General features: G+C 36.1%; 1 protein-coding gene across 1 annotated transcript; it reads right to left on the reverse strand.

Annotated features, from left to right (window-relative positions):
- Window positions 1–234: 234 nt before the first annotated feature.
- LOC146148397 (uncharacterized) lies at window positions 235–15812 on the reverse strand. Its single transcript, XM_083387743.1, has 6 exons — window positions 15709–15812; window positions 10159–10269; window positions 9962–10096; window positions 9114–9170; window positions 5024–5080; window positions 235–1970 (listed from the first exon to the last, which is right to left on the reverse strand). Exons 1-6 carry the CDS (start codon window positions 15758–15760, stop codon window positions 1936–1938), a joined length of 447 nt encoding a protein of 148 aa, XP_083243869.1. The 5' UTR covers window positions 15761–15812; the 3' UTR covers window positions 235–1935.
- Window positions 15813–24361: the final 8549 nt, after the last annotated feature.

Genomic DNA, 24361 nt, shown 5'->3' on the forward strand with positions numbered 1-24361 from the left:
AGCAGAGAACTATTCTACGGTGTTTTAACTATTTTTTTAACGGATTGGGTTCTCCATAATAATTTAACAAGTAAAAGCGTGCGCCAGTATAGGTTAAAATGTTGTAAACTGCTGCTTTACAGTCTAGTATCATTTAACCTTTTTAAAAGTGCAGATAGTGCAATACTTTATAAACAAATTGATTGTCCGAAAACTGGTTCATCATCTGTTTGAAGTAGCCTAAGGCATTAGTGTCTTCTCGTCGTCAACCATACGCTTTATATGTTTTACTGACTACCGGTCGAACACATATCAGTTATTTTTTCAGGTTTATGCAAAACTCATAAAATGATTGGTTGATATTTTTGTCATTTTAAAAAAGCAAACATCTATAACAGGGGTCGGCAATCTCTGGCACGCGTGTCACTTGTGGCACGCAAGATGATTTCTCAGGGCACCCTAATTGATTTAACGCGCACGTTATATAACCTTAAGAAAGTGCAACCATTACATCACTCCCACATCATATTAATATATACTACATCACTAGCGCTAACTAAATAGTTGCACACATTTCCAGTTCGTGTTACAGTGTTTAACTGTTGTATTTAACATTATTTTTTGTGAACTTGTTGGTTACGACTAACCGTCCATAATACGTCACAATGCCCAAAAATTGGCGTGATGTTTACTGCGTTAAAGCAGGGCATTCTACATAAAAAAAATAGGCACGTGAGTTTTGGTGCGACTAAGAAACCAAACTGAAAGCGAAACCGATAGTTAACACTTCTAGGTATCGGCTGAAAAGCGTCGAAGTGTATTCTAAAACTGCGAGCACAGTATTGTATCCTTAACAGTTCTTTTTTTTTCAGCATAGTTAGGGTATTTTTTTTTATAAAATTTTACTTATGGAATTAAGTTTAATGGCGTCCCCCAAAGTACGAAAATTAGATGTCAGAGCATTCTTAAGCAAACGATAAATTGTTAAGGTGGAATAGCATATGGTGGCGTATTTCCATGACCCCTATGAGTGGATTATCATTCTTATTTTAGTTACGTAAATCGGTAAAACGTAGGCTGTAGAGCAGGGATGGCGAACCACAAACACGACCTTAATTCTTACAAAATGCACAGGTGGGGCATATGTTTAACTATATGATTAAATTGCACATTTGGCCGGAGTCGGACTCGGGTTGTTTTAACAGACTCCGGAGCCCTGGTTGCCAGTGCAGAATCAAACATAGAAAAATGATTGGCACGCGAGTTGTTAATATTTTGACATTATTCATAAACTAGCAGACTACATACAAAATGTTGCCGACCCCTGATCTATAATAATACCAAATAAAAACAAAAAGCTGGTTATTTTAGAAAAAGTTGAAATACAACATAAAAATAATTAATTGCAGAAAATGAACAAAGACCTAGTTATCAAAACAGGAAATGGGATAATTGCAAATCACAAGTGAAGTAAGACGGCAAATACAGTTCGATACATTTGTCCAAATCAGAGATAAACAACTATTATAATGCGAAAACGAAGTTAGAGCTGAACGAAATGCGATAACCAAGGCATGGGTGTTTAATTCTGCGAGCTCATTTAATTTCTGCGAGTATACCGTGCTCTAATGAAGATGTAATATAATCAAATAAAATGTCGTTGAATATAACTTAAAACTTTTTAAAAAAATTATAATTGAACGACAATTTCAAAAAAGCTGGTCAACTATAGTTCTTTTTAATTTTATAAACGATTTAAGTGTTTTTTTAATCGATTTTGACTTGAAATTATTTTGACCTAACACATAAACTTTAACAAAATTATTACTCTTTTAAAAAGTACAAAATAATAGCCCTAATTGTTGAATATTTATAATCGTCGATTGTAGTGAATTTATATCACAAGTAAATATATCAATAGAGAAGTAACATTTGTGCGATTTCGGAACGTTTTCATCACGCCGATCCTTCGCCACTTTCCACACCAGAACCTAAACCAAATTGATACGTTATGGTACGCTAAATGTGAAGCCTACATTAAATTTGAGATAAAAGTCATTGGACCTTTACACAACAAGTTTAAAGATTTCTGGGTGACAGTAAGTAAAACAGAAAATCTCCGGTTAATACCTGTAGACAGGGGCGCCCGCAGAAAATTTTTCAGGGTGGGGCAATCAGGGGCGTAACCAGAAAAGCAAAAAGGAGGGTAATAAATTTTCAACTTAGGGAATTCCCCTATTTTTCGTCTGACGTTAATGAATAATGACGTCATAAAACAGTGACAGTATGACGTCATAGAATGGTGATTGCTAGACGTCATAAAAAAAAAACTAATCAGAAACAGCCAAATACGTCCAGCAAAAGCGACCACGTGCGTCGTTTACAATCCTGTCAGGAGCCAGCTGCGAAACCACAGTGTGCAATCGTTAGTTTCAGGCGAAAAAATAAACCAAGACCGTGAAATATGTGTGATTAATTGTGGTAGAATCATACATAATTCGACTATCAGCAGCGCAGTTCTTAAGTTCCACGAACGGAACTAGCGCTAAATACAAGCACGCCTTTCACCACCTGCAATACTAAACGAAGATCGGTTTTCCCGGGTGTTACCGTACCACGTTCAGCGCAACAATTGCGCCGAGCTGTGTACCAAGTCCGCTAAATTACAAGCTGCGGTTGAGGGGAAATAAGTTGTGTCCATTGCACACTTATCTCGTGTTATCAAAATATGCATCAAGAGCATAATTTTGCGTTAACCATCATTACATAAAAGTGGAGACTTTGAAACGCGCACGACAGTCACCATTATACCTCCTTTTAAGAATCTGCTTCAGTTAAACAAATGTCGATGTTACACCAACATCGGATATTAGCGAAGAGACCGAACAGCGAGGAACATACTGCGCCTAACTCGACGTTTTTCAGCGAGAAAAAAAGAAAGAAGGTTTGACTTAGCGTTGTCAGTTATCGAATACACCCTTGCTAGTTAGTCAACCTAAACAAATAACGAAAGAGAAAAACTATCCAGGGTTTACGGTCGACCAAACAAAAGACAAAAAACGGCGTTTTGCGCTCGATTTTGGTTTCGCATTAGATTAAGATGCGTGACCCAATTACTTAAAAAGCACGACGCTTCTAGCAGTTTGTTAAACTATGACAAAAACGAACAAAAAACGATAATATCACTTGCAAAAAAAGGGGGTCATAACTCCCGCCCCCCTGGATACGCCACTGGGGGCGATGTATAATAATGTATAATATTTTTAACCTTCATAAGTGATACATATTACACTTACAAATAATACTAATAATCGCATTTTGAAATTCCAGGAAGGGGCAAGTGCCCCCCCTTGCCCCTCCGTGCGGGCGCCCATGCCTGTAGACTATATAGCTCATTCTCCTAATCTGCTATAGCTTCCTGAGTTGGCCTACACTTAAAGTCTATGACGAACGTGTTTTCTACCCGTAAAAATTATTTAAAAAAATATTTAAAGAATATAACTTATTAAAAAAAAATAACAAACAGCAGTATATCCACGTTATATAAAAAACACAAAGGTACAGAAGAAAGACTATTAAGTTTTCTGAGCACAGAAAACTATTCCAGGAGCTCAACAACAAACATTAAGTAATCGTTTTAAAGTTTATACCTAAATGACACTATTAAAAAGTTCATTAAGCAAGGCATGGCTATTAAGATTGAAAAGATTTTTTAGACAGAATAATGGAGATCTTGTTAAAATATTTTTACAGGATTTTGTGCAATGTGCATTTAACCCGTCGAAGAGTGGTATAAACAGCAAATATGAGGTCTGCGGTATGCTCTGTTAAGACTGACAATAAGTTTGAGCCTACCAAATCCACTACTTTGGTATGCTCCATATGATAAATCCTTATATATAGGTTCATGACCCTAAAATGCACGTAGCCTACTTTATGGATTTACTAGGTCAGTGTTCTCAAACTTTTTAAAAAAAATTTGCAACGGTCCCCCAGCAATTTTTTTAATTGCTCACGGTCCCCTTAAAAATATACACAAATAAACACAAAATAACACGTTGTTTTTAATGGTTTCAATGGGAAGGGTGCACTTCTTTCTTTGCTATCAGCTCAGCTACGTTAACCTCTATCGAATCACTTTATTTGAGTGAAGCAAACACAAACAGTTTTAAAACCGTGACCGTACAGCCTACAGTGTCAGCGCAGCAAGTCCAAGGTGTAAAAACGTAATTCTCACTAGCACAACGCAACACTATGACGTCACAATGAACAATACTGCTTAAAGCGTGCAATAAAATGAACAACTAATCAGCTTGGTTTGGTAAAAGTTGCCGAAAAATTTTATTGCACAAAAAACTATCTTCTTCAGATTTCAGAAGCGTCGTGTTGATTTTTTTTGTGCTTTGCGGTCCCAGCAAAATTGTATCGCGGACAAATTTAGTTATAAACAAACACTCAATACAACTTGCAAAGCGTTTACTATTAGGTGTCAACATAGAAACATTATAAAGTTACTCTTTTAGTTAATTATAGGGCGGTATCGGTACAAAATTTTGCGACCCAATCCAACATATCGGGTGTCGGAATACCACTCAAGTTTCAGACATATCTAATCTTTAAGTGGTCGGTTCAAATTGGCCAACAATCCATTTCTACACAGAAATGACAATGTTGTATTAAGCATAGACCTAACTAGCCTAACCTATGGAAAGCCAATGCCGCAAAAAATAAGTATTTGTTAGGCAAAGGCGCATTCTAACGGTATAACGTTAATTCACATTTCAAATTTTTAAATAAATTAGTACCGTAATATTGCATTTCATTTAGCAACTTATGATTCAAACACTTAGCGATTTACTTCTCTACTTTTTATTTTACACAGCTACTTTGTGATTGTAATGCATACTTTGCAATCTATCTGTCCACTTTGTATTACTAAACAAATTTTATTTACAACTTTCAGGCATGTAATATCAAAATAGTCCGGCTGAAACATAGTAGAGAATAGACTAAGATTAGATTGTCGCACAGCTAACAAGCTTACCAATTCCACTACTTTGGATTCCTCCAGTTGACGATTCCTCGTCTATTGGTTTAAGATCTGAAAACATATGTAATTTAGGAGTCAAGCAGTTGAAAAACTATTTATCCCCATTTTTTAAACTGTAAATTTGATTACGAGTCAGGCTTGGTTTAACTAACAGTTTAACCTGATAGTTGAACTCGTGAACTGTGTTTAAATACCAAAACTAGCTGGTTACACTTTTCGAGCTGGCGGAGAAAAGTTTCATTTTATGCACAAATGCTGCAAACCAGGGCATTTTTTAAACTTGCTGTAAGGCCTACCAGTTTCGACCGAAAGACTTTCTGTAAACAACCCGCCAGCAAATAACTGATTACCCTAATTTGTTTTAGTTTAAACTTTCAATACGGATAATCATTTTACATTACCACTTTCTCATCCTGACTTATAGTTACACGAATAGTTACACGAATAGTTACACAAATCACCCATTTTACTTGTTATCAATAGGTCAGTAGTTTACGGGTTTTCATACTTTTGTTTGAAGCAGATGTGCAACATACGGTTTGTGTCCTGTACAGTTCATCTATAGCAGGGATGACGAACCTTTTCATCGCGAGGGTCACAAACACGACCTTAATCCTTACATAATGCACAACTGCGTCATATATTTAATTATGCTAATTTTATGCGAAACTTTGCTGCTGCATCGTTTTAAGTGTCTGGTTTGGTAATTTAAGGTTTTTGGACAATTTCTAAAATCGGATTCTCACGAATATTCAGCACCTAAAAAGTACAAAATGCTGCAGCATTTTAATGGGATTACAGGAGTTCAGCAGAAATCTTTTGAGTAAATTTTACCAGGGTTTTCAGAATTTTGAGCCTGCGAGCTCTTAATTTCCCTTAAAGGATCGCCACCCTACACGTTTTGCAGCGCTAAACGAAATCCTTTTAGTTGTTTGATTTTCAGCATGGATTTGTGAAAGCAGTTAAAGTAGGCCTACTCGTTACCCCTAAAACACTTTTGCACGACCCACGGATTGGTCAGCCCTGGTTTAAACTTTAAACAGTATAGTGCTATTATCTAACGAAGAATTGTTTTTTATTTATTTATACTTTCCTGAAAATGCTTGACAACATTTTGGTATTTGTAGAGTGACAAGTGGGTCATCAAAAATCTGTGGTGGGTCACTTTATGACCCCCCTCGGGTCATTGGTTCGCCATCCCTGATCTATAGTAGTCCATTTAACTTAAATCGTACGTTGTTATATCTATCGGGATTATTTAGCATTTTGACGTATTACATTACTCACATCAATGAACCACTCTCATTAATTTGTCGCACTAGCAACAAGTTTTGTCTAAAAGACTATTACTATTTCTTGACTATTTCTTGTTCTTATAGAGCAGGGGTCGGCGACCTTTTTCGAGTAGCGGGCCAAAACCAAACTTAGAAAGGTCTCTGCGGGCCGCACAACATATGTTAACTGGGATTTTGTGTTGTTAAACTTTTAAAACAACTTTGAATCAGGCGAGCCTAGTGATTTTGCACTTTAAAAACCTGTTTAATTTTATTTAAGAAGGCAGTAAAGTGTTGGCGCAAAGAGCGAAAATAAAGCGTTTGCTTGGTTTAAAATTGGAGTTTACACGTGTCCATGTATATTACTAATGAAAAGTGTAATAAAACTACTTTGGGGAAAGGCGATAACTTAGTTAATGAAGTTCAGTGGTTGTTAACCTTTTTTAGTCCGGGCACACTTGGCGAGCAAAGCGAGTGCGATTTTTTCGGTATACCGGCAGTTCTTTTAAATTTCTAGCGAGTTTTTATTACATTGTCAACAACAACAATATGGTTAGAAAATATATGTCCAATATTTTTAGATACGTTTTCCGTTTGTCCGCGACGTACTGCCTTCACGGCGCACGATAAAGAAGCGCTGATCGTGTTGAAATACAGCAACAAAACTTAAACAAACCGGACGTAGAAAGATTATTCGCGCGAAATTTGTAGCATTTACGTAGTTAAAATAGTCAAAAAGTATTTGAAACGGACTCGTGTCTAGTTTGTCAAAGAGGCGTCGGGCCGGATGAATTACATTGGCGGGCCATAGGCTGCCGACCCGATACAAAAACGGAGGATGCCAGACAGCTGTAGCACCATACCCTCTCTTTACAATTCAAGGCGTTATTTTGTCCATTTACGCTTTTTCCGATGAATTAGGACTTAATCCGGCAAGTTTAGTTCTTATTCAGATGTTTAGATTTTATTCTGTCGTGGATTACTACAAATTTGGCTTCATTGTATATAGGTTTTCAGGCTGTGCTTTTGTAGATATTCTGCTCCAGATATGTTTTGTATGTTCTGTGCAAATGAAGAGTGTGTTCCCAGTTAACAATACCGACGTTTCTTCTTAGCTTATTTGTATGTTGCATGTTGGTGGTGTCCTATGAAGACAATTTGCAAATTTCCTTTGCGAAATTTAGATAGAATTTCGGGTCGCAAGGTTTAACAAGTTGATATATATTTTCATAAAAAAAATGCACTGGGTCGCTTTGTAAAACGGTTGGGAACCATTGGCATAACTTATCCACCTATAGTACGTGGTTGGAACTAACATAAGATTTTCACCTTTACGATTTATAGCTTGCGTCATTATTGGTTCCGAAATTGCGCACGTCGGACTCGGATAGTCTTACGTAGTCATAGTCGAGTACCGAGTCTAGAGTCAAACACAAAAATATAAACCGACTCTGTCAGATCCAGCGTCCCGGCTCCGACTTTGCAGCCCTGGTCTAAACTTTAAAGTGACCTACATTTAATTCTTTCGTAAGGGGCCATGTTATTTCGAGCAATATGCGAAACTCTTTTAAATGTCTAACTCTATAAGCTATGGCGTCACGTCTTCCCTTAAGCTAAAGTTTTGCCTATTATTAAATTGGATTTAAGGGGCAGTTAGCGTTCGTTATTTCTTCAATTAAGTCACGGCATGATGTTACTTTGTGACGTCACTAAAAATGCATGGCCCTCGCAAACGAAATCCTGGATCCGTCCCGGGTCATCAGTCATCACAGAGTAGCGTGCTTATTTTTTGGTTTTGACAGATAATAGTCCGCCGCAACATTCGATAATTGGGCTTTGTTTGTTTAGAATTGATAATGCTAAACAGACTCCAGCCATCAGACCCAAATTAGAACAACATCAACGTCAGAATATAAACACAATTGGTAATAAGACCATAGGACTTATACCTAATAGTCGCAATAATACCTTAATTGCCAGAATAGTATACAACCTTTTACCTAACCCCGAACCAAACCCCTAACTTAATCACTAACACCCCTAATAATTGTAACCCTAACGGCGTCGTTTAAGTTACGGCGCCCAAAGGTCGATACAAAAACGGAGGATGCCAGACAGCTGTAGCACCATACCCTCTCTTTACAATTCAAGGCGTTATTTTGTCCATTTACGCTTTTTCCGATGAATTAGGACTTAATCCGGCAAGTTTAGTTCTTATTCAGATGTTTAGATGTATTCTGTCGTGGATTACTACAAATTTGGCTTCATTGTATATAGGTTTTCAGGCTGTGCTTTTGTAGATATTCTGCTCCAGATATGTTTTGTATGTTCTGTGCAAATGAAGCTGTCTCACTTTTGTATTTGAACATGGACCACCATGTTGCACACCGACCGGTCTAAAACTGAAATGTTATCAAAGACTGACCTTCAAAAAACAAAATGTTAAGTAATAGAAAAATATTGTCAATATATAATTCAATGAGAACCTTAAGTTGTTTTGCCTCCGCAAGTTACAAAAGTACTTAATTGAACAACTTATAGTTACGTCATAAAAACTTAAAACATTGGCAATGTAAAAGAGTACGAACGACAGGCACAGGACACCTCTTAAAAAGTAAAGCACCAGTAAGACGGACCGCGGCCCCGTGGTTTCCGACCACTGATATAATTGATAACATGTACTCCTGTCTTACATACTATAATCTTTAAATCGTCACCCAAAGTATTAAGAATAGACGAAATGAATCTTTGTGTCAATCTGTCGATACGATAGCTTAGTTTCGATATATCACTGGAACACACAAGCTCACCAAATCCATTGCCGGAGATATCGCTAGTTGAAGATTCCTCATCTATGGGTTTAATATCTGAAAATGAATGCGGTTCAACGATAAAAGAGTTGAAAAATATTTATTTAAATCATATGATATATAAATTCCATTACGACGCCCACTACAATTTGCAAAGAGTTTGTATGTAGTGACAGCACAGAAGACCAACATTAATTTACTTTATTGGTTTATCTTGACAGAGTTGCAAAATTTGGGAATTAAAACACATCTAGAGTTTAATATTACTTACAATAAAGAGTATTGTTGATAAAAGCAATTAAAAAGTGTTGTACAATTAGATAAGTTTAGACCAGTGGTTCTCAAGTAGAAGCACGCGCTCCCCTAGGGAAACACCAAGCAATTCTTAGGAGCGAGCCCTACTTTAATCTGTAAGTTAAGCATAAGCGTGAAATACTTTTCATAAGCGTGAAAATGCATTTGGGTTGATAAAATAGACAAAAAATTATGCACACAATAATTGAGACTGGACATCCTAAAAACTGTTCCAGGATTATTTAAAATATTTTTATTCCTATCTATAAACAAAAGGGGGTCACAATGTAAATTCTGATTACATTTTATTTAAATTGGGGTCGCTTATCAAATAGGTTGGAAACCACTGAGTTAGAGGTTATAAAACACCGAATCTTAAAAAAAGTCTTTGAAATCCCAACCTGTACCGGAAAACACAAACGGAATATTAGGCTGATGCTGAACATCGTAAAGTCTACAAGTTTCATTGCACACTGTATTACATTTTTTGTAATGATTAACGTATATATACATTATACAATTTTTGCCCATTTCTGTGCGTTTTGCATTCTTACGATCTCCGTTAGCACCGCTCCCACTAGCGCCGCTTCCACTAGCACCGCTTCCACTAGCACCGCTGTTACTGTAGTCCGTGCTGATAACGGCAGATCGTCTTCTGGCACTAAAACCTGACTTGACTTCGAATCCATCTATGAAGATTTTTATGTAAATAAACGAATACTATGGTATATGTTAGGAAAGGAAATTTTACCTTCGTAGTCTCTTGCAAGCCATAGCCAACTTCGTTTGGCTGTGCTGCGTTTGGTCAACAAATGAACGCTGGTTTCTTCCTGACTTTGTTCAGTAAAGCCATTGCAAGCGCCTGAAAAGCGAATATATATTGTTTTTTTTTTATAAAAGAAATTTAGCAAAGTTAGGGCAATTTAAAACAGTACATAGGTAGATTATAAAGAAATGCTTTGCTCCAGCTGTATAATTGTTACCACAACGCAACATCTCGGTCAAAAATGCCGCATAACTCAAAATTTGTAAAGAAATTGGAACTATAGCCAACAATATTTTGGCTAACTTTAACTAATAAATTAAAAGTAAGAAAATGTTTTCTGTTTTTAAATATAACAGAACCAGAAAAGTATATGAATAACAGTTATATTCGAATTACAAATTTGCCAAATTAAGCTTAATAAACGTTAACGTTGCACTATACATAGCGCTACATCTGTAAATAGAGATTTCGTAACGTGATGTGTTGTTTCGTTTACGTATAGCCCAGGGTTTCTCAACCGTGGCCCTCGGCCCCCCTTGGGGGCCACGAAGCGGTGATTGGGGGGTCACGGGCATAACTCTCTAGTTAGACATTAGGAAAACCAAAGTGTCACTATTTTTTAAATTTACCAGTTAACTTTATTTTGAGTTTTTTAGTATGACTGTAAACCCTTCTTGTAACGTTTTGTAACCCATTTTTGACACGTGATTTGACTTGTCAGTATAGGGATGTTTAAAGTAGAATATTAGATCATTTTTATTCGTTTTATCGCGGAAAGTTAAGCCTAATTGGTCGTTCGCGACTGGCAAGTTTGGTTAAAGGCCTGTCGCTGTGGCGAAACAATTACTGTGCTGCTTTATTACGTGGCCATGCAGTGCGACGACAGCGTTTTATCGGGCGGCCAATTATTACTTTCCGATACCCTTGCCTAATCATCAAGTGTCCGACAAATGCTGTTAGGGGAGCAACTAGTGTGCAATGCCAGCTGCAACGGTTTCGCAATTTCCTATAAAGGCGTTCAGTTGCAAAAGAAACATTCCATCGTACAACGCATAAAGTACGCTACAGGGTTATTCAAATATGCAAGGTCATTTTTAGGCCAACATTCAAGTAGGCTAATAGCAACGCATTAATAAAAGAAAATCGAGAAATCATTTCGACGAATGTGGCGACATGGCTTGGCTCACTACAAAACAGAGCCGAATATAAAAATAACCAGGTGGCGTCAAAGAACAAGATTTGTAATGACTAACTCAGTTAATTTAAATTAAAATGCCCTATTTGTACAATTTTTAGAAGTAAGTGCATTTATTCATTAATTAATGGCTGTATTTGTTATTAACGTGAAAAAGTAAAACAACTAAATACGTTAAACACAATGCAGGGGGGGGCACGAGGGTCGAGAGCCTTTCGAAGGGGGCCACGAAGCATAAAAGATTGAGAACCACTGGTATAGCCTATTGTAAAACAACGATTGCGCTGGTCATCCCTTGGCTGTCTGCCGCTGATTGTGTGTGAAAATCTTAACTAAACTCTTCCCCACAATAAGAGTAACACGGTATGAGGATACGGTCGTCGGCCGTTTATCGCCTGGTGTGTTGGTATAACTGGACAAGTGTACACATATGTGGAAAATTACAGGGCCGCTACAATATCGCATTAAACTGATAAATGCCCTTAACCTGCGCAACGTTGGTTATTTCGTCTGGTTATTACATAAAATCGAATTTTACCCTTGGTATTTATGTTTTTTAACTTAAAATTCCCGCACAGTGCACAAGGAAGTTCGCACTTTATTTAAAATAAATGAAAAATGTAATAACACGCTTATGTTGTGCTGGCGTGTCATATCTATAGCAACCAACCAGAACACAACAAATAGCAACTAAACTGTTTACATTAGGTGTTCCTAAATTGTTCTGATCGCGCCCCCTTTCTGATAATATGTTTTATAGTCACAAAGCCGATATGCTTTTACTGATATAATCTACATTTCTATAATGATGTAAAAATATAAATTACAGCAGGGGTGGGGAACCTATGGCTTGCGAGCTATATATGGCTCCTTTGATGAAGAAAAGTTGCTCACAGATAAATCTAAGCTATTATTATGGCATGATTTTAATAAAACTGTACACGGCCATGGCCCCTTTTAAACTATATATTTTAATTATTTAAAACACACCGTAGCATTTTTTCCGCGCTTCGCGCGAGTCCTATTTGTCTATATACGTGGCTGTTAGTCCGTTGGTGGACTCTTATTATCTAAAAGGCCCTCTGTTCGTATCATGCCAGACCGTAATTAAAGTTTTGCCAACTTGCTAATGCATTTTGTGGTGTCTAGTATGTACAAATGTAATAAACAGTCCTTTTCAAAACACTAATTTACCAACCTAACTAGATGTTGAACAATATTATATGAAAAGGTTCCCGACCCCTGCACTACAGACAGGATACGGACTAAACAGAGCACAGGCAGTCAGAGGCATAGCTATAGGGGGTTTGCGGTGGGGTACATATGTCCCCGGGCGCCAAGGTACAGGGGCGCCAAAATGGGGCTTTCAAAAGCCAAAATGAGGCTGATTATTATTTAAGTACAATGTTGTATTAAAATTTGAATCGTTTTTTCGTATAAAGTAAGGCATACCGTATTATGTTATTGTGATAGAAAATGTGATTAAACACGGAGGAGGGGGCGCCAATTTTATAGTTTGCCCCCGGGCGCAAAATACTCTGGCTACGCCTCGGGCAGTGCAAAGAGGCGCTTAAAATATAAAACTGGCGATTGATACAGAGTCGCGATGACCGCCAGGATAGCAATAGGAGCGCAAGGTCTGCTAGGTATAAGCTCAACACATGGTGTCGTCCCCCGAGAGTGGCACTAGGCTCTTGGGCTACATGTATTGTGGGCCTAAAAAAAATACATGTATTGTGGGCCTGCCAAAAATTAGCAAAACAGATCTTTTGGGGGATTTGCGTGGGTTAGCTTAAAATATATCTGTCTATGTTATTTGCAACTTTGGTACTCAAAATGAAATTTTAGATCCAACCCACCAGCTTTTTAGTATTCTTTTTTAATCATCGCAGTTTTCCATTTTAATCATCGCAGTTTTCAGTAAATGAATATAAGAATCGGGTAAGTAGGATTTTATCACCGCGGAAAAACTTACATGTCATGCAGAACACAGTGGTTGCAAGTTTTATTTTAGCGTTAAAATGTAAAATGTACCATAGCCATGAGTTTTTATACAACTTTAACAAAAAATAGTCTTTTTTCTGCAAGAGTCCTTCAGTTGATATGCATGAATGACAAAAAAGCAAAATGCATTTTTAATTGTTTCCGATATAATGAATTGTCAAGCCGAAAAGGTCGAGTAGATCGACATCATCTTAATTCAAAGGTTTCGATACGAAATTGTACCATTTTCAGTGAATGTCAAGTTCGTATCGAAACGTCTACTCGACCTTTTTGGTTTTACAATTCATTATTATCAAGCTACATTACAGATCCGTGCATAGCGTAGCCAAGTATTTAGTTTTTTATTTTAAACAAATTAAAGTTCCGTTAAAGAGTTTTATGGTTTGCTTCTACAGGTGACTGACAACAACCTGTTTTCGAGCTGTGACTAAGCTGTTTAAGGACAACACTTTGTGACCTTTTTTTTACAATTTACATTAAGACATGTAGATCCGTTTTTTCATAATGCTTTTTAATTTATGACACAACTATGTGCAAGATTGGAAAAAAGTTAGGCTACAAAACTCTTCAAGTATTAGGATCGAGTTGACTGTAATGGTCTAACACAGTGATTCTCAAACTGTGTTCCACGATACACCAGTTTCCCTTACTACATTCTCTTCCCTTACGTGTGCAGTGAAACTAGTTGTAATTTAATAAAACAGCATTTTAATACTACAAATAGTACTGTAGCTAGGTATGCGAGCCTTGAATGCGCACCTTATATTTGATAAAACTGGTTATGATATGGAGTTTACCTATTGCCTTGCAGTGTATTAACAACAATAATAATCACAGTAGTTTCTGATAATATTGTTTTTTGTAAAATAGTTTTAAGTCCAAGCCAAGTCTTTTTGAATAAATAACAAGTCACAATCGAAATTCGTCAGTTGCGCAAGTCAAGTCCCAGTCAAGTCATAATTGGGGCAAAATCGCGTCCTTGTCATAAAAATAAAACATTAAACTACTAAAATTTTACGATTATGAACAATAACGGAACTAAAATATAAGAAAAACGCAACAAGCAATTTGTTCTATTTGCAAAAATTTGGATAAATAGCTCAATTCTATAAAAAAAAATACTCCAATAAAAGATTTCATTTCAATCCAAGTCATTAGTTCAAAAGACGTAAGTCAAGTCAAGTCACTTGGAAACAGTGAGTTAAGTGCACTTAAGTGTAGTTATTAACTAAATTCATTGCAACACTGTTAAACATATTAATTGAACAAGAAATTCCAATTATTGGGCTAACATGCTCACCTGGAACCTTTCACAGACTTAAATCAGTCCGCGGACTGGTCCTAAGTGTAGTAATCAGAGTAAGAATGTAGTTATTAAAATAAGAATCGTTCCGGCATGATTTAAATCTAATAAATGTAGGGTATACATATAAGACTTCGATCGAAACCCCTTTAGAAACTACATCCGTAGGTGATTTTCTTTACATTATTTTTATTTCATTCACTACTAATTTCTTATTCTTTTTTTGTTTTTCTGGATATATCTTATAGCATCCATGGCCTACGGGAGTATTACCATGAATAAAAAAAAAATTATAAACCTCGCTCCGAAGGGCAACTGTAAAATTGACTGGATAAAGACCGTACGATTAGTCTACATTTTATTACTTTATTGGTTTTAAGAATTTGAATAACGTACCAAGTAAAGCTCTGAGAACTTGGTGTTGAAAAATACTGCTTGGTGTATAGGTTAGACGGGCGAATAACGCGTATATAGGTTAAACTGTTGTTACCAGGCATAATCTTTATCAAAAAATCTCCTCTGATAATAATATTTCTTCTCCAGCGGCTCGGTAACCATTAAGTCTCCTTTTTCAGGGTGAATGACGTCGAAACTTATAGTCACCGTGAAAAAGGTGACTTGGACAATTTGCCGGAACGATGGAGAAGAAATATAATTGCCAGAGAAGTTAAGTTTTTGATTAAGTATACAGGGTAGGTTTGTTCATATAAAAATAATAATTTACAACTTAAGGCGACTAAATGTAACAGTTGCTTATCTAATTATTATCTGTTTTACTGCATACGGGCCAAATGTCTTTCTATGTGTTTTAGTGTAATGCTTCAAACTTCCCTACAGAAAGGTACAAAAAAAATCGAGGAAATTTTTCAGGCAGAGTATGTTTATGCTGCTAAATTTTATTTACCACTTAAAATATCTGCTTTCTGTGTATGTCGATAGATTACAATAATATACACTTTTACAGAATTACAAAAGTGTACTTTTAGTTGCTAAAGAATTTAGAGAAAAAACACTAAGTTGAAATATTGCTTACCTAAAACAGCTAAAGCTACCACGAAGCTTAACATTGCAGATTTCATGTTCATCAAAGACCAACAAACAAATGTTCTACTCTTTTCTATTTATCTATACTTATACTGTAAGTTGGACAAAACTACAAATTAAATTTTAATAAATACATTCAAACAATAGGAAAGGAAAATTCACTGTTCAGTTACAGTTACAAAGGAACTTCAGCTCCAAACTGAGTTTCTGTTTGGCCGCTAGAACGGAAATCATTACAAAGAATGGTACTTGAAGTGCTCAATATACTTGCGAGAACACGATCCGAGATTCACTGAAACACAAGGACGAAAGTGATTTGAATGGAATTGGTTTAAGGAACAACCTTTTAAGAGTACATTTGCTTTATAAAAACCCACACCGGCATACAATAAACAAATTCAAAAAAATATCTACAAAACTATTTCGCAATTTTACCTCATAGCAACCCCAGCATTTGTCTCCAGGAACTGTTTATTTGCCCGCTTCCTTCAAAATCACCAGACACGTTATGGGATTCGTCTTCATCTCCGCTGTGATGGCTGAATGCACGCGTGTTGCTGCTAATTGATTTCACTGACACACAATCTTCCTCGTCCGGATTAAAAAAACACGGCAATCGGGACACAACATCAAAGGAGGAGCTTAAACCTAATAAAACACAAACTATGGTTCTCTAGGAGTTTCATGATTGGAAAATATGAAACCCAATAGAATATTTTTATTTCACGGAGAAGACTAAAACGTGTCACATAGAATATGTCAATTTGGAAAAGTTTCGCCTAACCCTTACTTAAAAAAAACCTTATTTTATATTATCTGAATGTTTGCATGCTGCCACTAAGGCGGCTATAAAATGGTATCGCATACCACTTCCACTTCCACTTCCATTTTCATTTTCATTTTCATTTTGATCTCCTTTCGTATTTCCTAACCGCCCTTCAACGTTTCCACCACTTCCGTCAATCAATTGGTTGCGCCTTGCATATTTTCGATAATCGAGAACATCTCGTTGAGTCCCACTTGATTCACCGATGTCGTAATGTCCAGCGCTACCTTTCTGTGAATCCGCGGGATAAACGTATTTTGCGTTAACCCACTCCGCACTTTGACGGTCCGTTAGCTCTTCCTCCTCCTCGTTGTCGTATATTTCATCCCATTCTTCCGCACTTGATTCGACATAATCCTCGCAATCGTCGATTTCTTTGCACGGGGCATCAGAAAACGATCGAACACCTTATATCAATCGTAACAATACAAGGTTGGTGGCTTTGAGAATTAGCTAGAGATACTTTTATAAAATTTAAGAATGGGAACGTAATTAGTTTTAAATATTGATCTTTTTACTGAGAACTAGATTATAGCGCTGCGAGGTAAGTATTACTTAATTTACACACATTTGAAGAAATAAACCAGATAACGAACTTAAACATCGTGAAATAAGCATCACATACTCGAGTCATCATAGAAACTACAGTCAGCATCGTCGTCTAGCTCACAAGGATCAGAGTCGTACGCACTACCGGAAAAATCCCCAACTGTAAAAAAAGAATAAGTAATTTAAATGCTGCGATATATTTAACTTTGTTGGAATGGTGACGACATTAAAATAAGGCTAATATGGCGACCAAAGTTTGGTGGACATATCCTTCTGCTTTAGGGTTCGAAAATATTTATAACATTCAATAGCTATCTAATAAATTTAGATTTAAGTTTTACTCTACAATATTTGATAGTGTCACATACAGTTTGGCACTATTTTTTTTAATTTGCTAATAATTTAAATGTTGGTCTTTGAAGCATTTAGGCTCGGAGTCTACAGATTATTTTCAGTATGAGAACGGCCATGGCACAATTTCGGTCAAAATTTTATTTAGCGTTAATGAGTTTCGTTACGTACATTTGTTAATTTACTATTTTTGACAAATTTACCGTTTAATCATGGCTAAAAATTCTATACTATATCGGATCAATACAAATACAACCGTGTATCGGACAAGTACCGATACTAACAATTGAAATCGAGTATCAGTTTCGATGTGATATTTTTCCTATAACGAAGCCCTATATTTTTTGGAAAATTTGTTGCCGATCCGATACCAGAGACGTAACCAACTATTATAGCCAAACATGCAAAATTTATCAAATTAAAAGCCTGCAAACGTTATGTTTCCAAGTGGTTCACCATAAGAATGATTTATTATTGGGAAGTTCCTTTCGTTTAACAAAGCTATAAAACATTGGTTAAAAGCGCTCAGTTGACAGTAAACCGTAGCTCACTTTTTTGCCATACTTTGTTTGGGGCTCTAAAATAAATTCTCTATAAAACTGGATCGTGTTGCTCTAGGGGTTAAAAAGCACCATCTGTATAGTTAGTTGACATGGTCACTTAACACCTTTTGCAACTTTAGTAATTTAACTTCAGTAATTTTTTTTTACAAATCTTACAACAGTTATTTACTTTAGAGTGAAATGTACAGTATGTACGATAATTAAAATAATGGGCCAGACGGAAACCTACGACGAGCTGTAATTATGTAAATTTGGCTCTCTGACATGACCTACCTTCCTCCCTCATACTGCGTGCATCACTTTGAGTTGTATAAATCCGATGCCACAATGACGAAACTTTTTCGGGATCCCTTGGGGTTAGCACGTTTATAGGACTGCAACATACTGAAGATAATTCACAAAATTGTATTACCGTTATTACTCGTAGCTTTATTAATTTTTATTTTTTTGTAAGCCTACATGTCACTATTGTAAACAAGTCGTTTTTAAATAAAGTCGTAGTCAAAAACAAAAAAGTCCCGGGTAAGCTATTGGCAAAATAATTTAGGTCCCAGTCGAAGTCATTTTCAATAAATAGAAAAGTCAAATACCAGTCCTGTCATCAAAAAACAAATAAAATACCAGTCCTGTCATCAAAAACCAAATAAAATACAAGTCCTGTCATCAAAAACCAAATAAAATACCAGTCCTGTCATCAAAAACCAAATAAAATACATCTCCTGTCATCAGATAAAAAATACATTGTCGAACAGTATTTGCTATATCTTCTTTAAGTGGTGAACTCATTAAAAATATGCTGGTTCTTGTAAATTTTACCAATTCTTGACTAACTGTTTACTCAAAAATTTTCTAAAACAGTCAGCGATCTGTTTTTAGTTGATAAGTTAAATAAATCAACAGACTATGTTCAAAATTTTTGCATTAACTCGAAAGTATAACTGATTTTTGTTCCGTCGGTTGTCAGCGAAACATTAAAAACTAACGACGCCAAGACTCAATGCGATACTTCTTAATTACAACAACGTTGTTAAATCAATGTATAAGTTAAAATTTTGTCAAAAAAAATTATTGTTTTGTCAGACCATAATCACTCTATTAATAACAATTTAAAAATGAATGAATTTGTTCATCGAAGTTTCCATTCAACACTTACATTGAACAAACAACACCGAAATAACCTCGCCGAACAGTCGGATTAAGGGTACAAAACAATACAAAGGTAATTAAAGCCATATTAGGATACGAGTAGAAACATAGAAGTTTTACCTGAAGCACAAAGTAAAGTCAGCAACACAATTGATATCATTGTAGCCATTGGAACAGGTTCTACTTATTTTACCAACTATAAATTAAAACAAATTCTGCACTAGAACAAAATTCAATAAAGTTAACATAAAAATACACTTTTTATTACTCAGACAATATCCGGAGCTTTAACTTTGACAAAAGTATGCTGAATGTGACACTACCTTTTCTCAAGCTAAACCTTATTGTGGTTGTGCCAACTTTCGTATCGATTAAACACAGTAATTTCTCTTCGATCGTTTCTTAACAGTGGAGTTCCCTCGACAGTTTGCTTGTTTAGAAGTGTTGTCTTGCACCAGCGCTGATTATGCCAATCTCACCACTTCCAGCCTCGAGTTGCTTCCGGCAACCATCTTCTGCAAGTGGCCTTCCCTTTGTAGCATTATGTTAGGTCAAGTGGTCTGATCTAGTTTAGTATTAACAAATTATTTAAACCTTCAAATAAGCAAACAACTTCGAATTTTTAAATGTTAAGCCTCATAGTATCACATCCGTATTGGGCTTTAACAAAGTATTACCTGTGTTTTGTTGCCAACAAACCAATAAGTTATAAACTGGTCACCAAAATCAGCCATTTCATTTATTGTAACAAAATACCTAAATATTAGTAACGCGGGGACAATAACGCGTAACACCTATCCTAAAGCAAATCTCATTTTATGATTTTGCGAAATTGCTTGGTGCACTCTTTTTTGTTTCGTTAGGATTTAAAAACATTGCGGCATACAGATACAGTCCTTCTTTGAAAGCTTCATTCTAAAAGTATACAATAGATAAAGACGACAAAACTCTGATCAAACAGAAACCACAGTCTGTTTACGTCGCCTGTTTTAACGCACCTATGTTCTGCCATTTTAAAGCAGAATTAAAAAAAAATTGGTTACAATCTGCGCGGTGTCGCGGTGTGTTTAGTGTCGTACGTACTGCGCGGATGTAGACCAGTTGTAAGTCGTATGCAGCTAATTGAAAAACATTCAGCCATGAGGCCCGGATCGAGGTATTTTGTTTGGGTGGCAATAAACTTAATATTAGAGAAGATGTCACAATATTACATCATCACGTAACGTCTCAAATTAACGTCAAAACGCGACTTCACGAAGTTACGTCTAAACGTAACGGCATGAAAAAATAACCCTAATACCACTACGCCATTCGTTTAGTTTGTTAACGTTTTGGGTTGAAGAAGTATTACTTTTAATCAACGCCCTTGGGTTAGGACATAATTAAGACGAAATGTTGCATTTACTAAGTAAGAATTGGCAAAAATACAGTTTGGAGGGGCGTACCTATCTGAATTCACCCCTGTATGAGTCTGTCCCCCTAGGGTCCTTTAAGGAGGGGCGTACCTATCTGAATCCACCCCAGTTTTCAACCCTTACTGTCCACAAGCGCGCCGAGGTGAGTGAAAATCTAAAACAAAACGTGGGATCAGCTTAGCGCGAAGAAAAGTGTGTCTCGGTTTTAGTTTAGCTAAAATATACAGATACCTTTAAAGCAGTGGTGGGATTCAGCCGGTTCGCACCGGTTCTATAGCACGAAGTTTTATGAGATCAGCGAACCGGTTAGCATTACTGGTTACTGTCAATGGATTTTAGCATCTTAGCTGATACACAGATATTTAAGATCAAGTTGTTCGCGTGATGTTTTTCAAAATGTGAAATAATCAAGTTTGCACGTAAAAAAAAGTTAAAGTCGTGTCTGAAAATTTAAAAAAATTATGATCCACTTTTTCTAAAACGCTCCGGACAAAAATCGGTCTGAAACATAAAAAAGTAAACCATAAATAAACACAAAAATAAAGTTTCGGCCTATATAATAGTGATAGCAACAGCAAGTGCAAACCGAATATTTGAAAAAGAAGATACCTCCTCGCCCTAATGCACATTAATGACGACAATGACTTCGAATGGTAGCAAAACAGTATAGACTTTCTTGTCTCAGTCAAAATCAGTCACTATAGGTTAGTTTATAAAAGAGAAATATATTTCACCTATCGTTTTTTAGAGACTGATGATGCCGTGATTGGCGAAATATATTTCTCTTTTATAAACTAACCTATAGTGACTGATTTTGACTGAAACAAGAAAGTCTATACTGTTTTGCAACAGAATCGAGTGATCTTTCGTTTTATCCGACTTTCTGAAACTCAACGATGGATCATGTTCAAAATATACTTTACTATTCTATGCTTTGTTGTGATTTTGAAAGCACGTGGCATTTTTATTTTCTGGAAACTGCAACAGGCTTGCAAGATTGTTTTTTTTTATGCCAAGAAAAAACTTCTTAAATCTTTTGTTGACAAAGTTGGCTCAGAAAATTCTAAAGCAGCGCACATTGTTGTTCTAAAACTTTTTAAGATCTGTAGGGTTTATCCCTATTAGACTTCAGGGTGACCTGTTGAACACCACAGTGTTGTAATGACTTAAGTCACTGTTTTTAAATTACTTGACTTGACTTAAGTCATTTGGGCAAAACGACTTGACTTGGGTTGAAATAAAGCATTTCTTCAAGTATTTTTTTTTAAATTGAGCTATATGTCCAAATTTTTGCACAAAAAACAAATTGCTTGCTATATGTTCCGTTTTCCTTATTTTTTAGTTCAGTTATTGTTCATAATCATGCGAGTTTAACAATTCTAATAGTTTAACATTTTATTTTTATGACAAGGAGATGATTTGAAGTTGACTTGCTTTAATTATGACTTGACTTGGGCAACCGATGACTTGGACTGTGACTTGACTTGTTAATTATTCGAAAAGACTTGACTGGGACTTAAGTCATTTGAAAATGACTTGTTTACAACACCGAACACCAAGAAGCATTGTCATGTACTGTGGGCTATTTTTTTTAAATATTGCATTAAAAGCGTTCGAGGGATTAAAGCAGTTATACTCAACGATTTGTGTAACGTCATAAAAAAATTAATTGTAGGAAAACGTTCTCGATTTCAATCCTATTAAATACAGCAGTTTTAAGTATTTAATTTCCCAACATGTTGCTCAGTGTTAGGATGATTTAAGTTATTGATAGTTTTAATAGACTTGGAAATTTGTGGAAGAGGCTATCCACCGGGACACTGAAGTACTTTAAATCATACTAACGCAGTTTCTTAACGTTTTTTAGTTGGGGGGGCACGTAGATACGTATGAAAACGTGGCGGCGCACCTTACGACCGAAAAGAGCGCGAATTTTTTTAGGTGTACCGCTATTTTTCTTAAATTGCCTGCAATTTATTAATATATAGATTTTATAGTTGCATATCTTTAAAGGGACTCCAGCCTTTAAGACTAAAAACGTTAATTTGTCCATTTAAGTCTTATTCCGATTAATTTTGGACTGTGAATATGGCGTTATTATGTCGGTGGTCTTAAAAGGCCTACTATGGTAGTCCATTATAGATTAATTATCTATTTGATTTAGATATTGTTGCTTTGTAGGTCTTATTGCGTTTTGTACTTGAAAGGCTTGTGGAATCAATGAACTGAGCTTACTAGGAAAGTAAAAAATATATAGTTTATATAATAGGACCTACATTATTTTTTTTCTTTTGCTCGCGGCTCACTTGGCAACCTTCCATGGCGCATTAGTGCGCCGTGGCGCACCGGTTTAGAAACGCTGCACTAAAGGTTGCAAGAGTGATCCAGTTAAATAGCCTATAGGCACCTCCTAAGGCTATTTACCCGGCTCAAATCAATAAATAATCATGTATAGGTGCAAGTGTAAAAGAGAGATCCGGCCAAGTAGCCACTTCCAAATTCTATTCTACAAAGATAGAAAAGAATTACCTTATAGCAATGAAACATACTGCAAGAAGCTATATTTTTTTCTTGAATCAAACTTTGAATTTTGTTCTGTGACTTGACCCAAATAGTTTTCTTATTATAGAAGAATAAGCCTGAAGTGCAAATTAGAAAGTACGATTCCCGGTAACTTAATATTATGATCCCGATTGGAAAGTAAAGCCTGGAGATAAATCCCCCACGCAGTTTTATTGCTCAGCTGCGGTCATAGCCGCCTTTCATGCAAATTGCAAAATCACATTAAATGCAGTGAGCCGTGAAAAACGCTTGATTGCACAAAACTTTTGTCGCGCTAACAGTTTTCAGTATAGTACTCCATTTTCAGCTGTGCAAGTTTTACAAATAATGTTATTACAGCGCGAAAATTTGGGCGGAAATGTTGTTACAGCCGCACAATTTCAAGCGAAAAAAAAAATCGCCTCCCCTGTGCAAAATCCAAAGTTTCCAATCTGGGTATGATATATAGGTAAAGCCAAAACTAATGTTTTACACCACACAGACATGGGAGTCCATGAAACATCGCAGGTACAGTTTGGTGCTACTCAAAACGAATAAAAACTTTAGTAAATTTACATAAACATTGAATTGTATAATATAAAACTCTGGTTTATTATTACTACTGACTCCACCCAAACCCCAATCCAAAAGTTATGTGATGTATGCCAGGCAAAAAATAAATACTTATATAAGTAAAGAGATGACATTTGTTTATGTAATGTTATAAGGGGCACAAAAACTAGAACTACATGTATAATCCTGATTGGGTATGTGAGTCACCTGTTTTAAAGATGATTAATTGCTAAACCTGTGGACAGTAGTGTGAAAACTGAAGCATGGATATTCCGGTATCAAACTCCAGTTTGTTTTACACGACCAAAACGCTTAGGCGTCTAGGTACACCAAACATAAAAAGCGCTCCTCAGAGGTTAGCATGTGGAAAAGTTAGAGCAATTTCTTATTTTTGGGGTGTGCAGGTTGGTATGGTAAGTAACTTGCTAGTGCACTTGCTATATGTTTACACATGGATATATACAGGTAAATAAAATAGGTTGTTTAGCTGGGTCTGTCATACTAAATTATGTTCGAAAACGTATAGGGTAACCAATTTGAGTGTTAAAACATTTTAATTATGACATTAAGTAAGTATACTTGGCTAAGTGATACTTGTAAGTTGTTGAAACCAGCCTAAAATGGCCCTAATCACTGTAAAATACTTAACTTTGAGATTCTATTACAGTAGTTCAAAAA

This window comes from Ascidiella aspersa, chromosome 4 (assembly GCF_963924565.1).
Source record: "Ascidiella aspersa chromosome 4, kaAscAspe10.2, whole genome shotgun sequence".
In the NCBI taxonomy this organism is placed as follows: Eukaryota; Metazoa; Chordata; class Ascidiacea; order Phlebobranchia; family Ascidiidae; genus Ascidiella; species Ascidiella aspersa.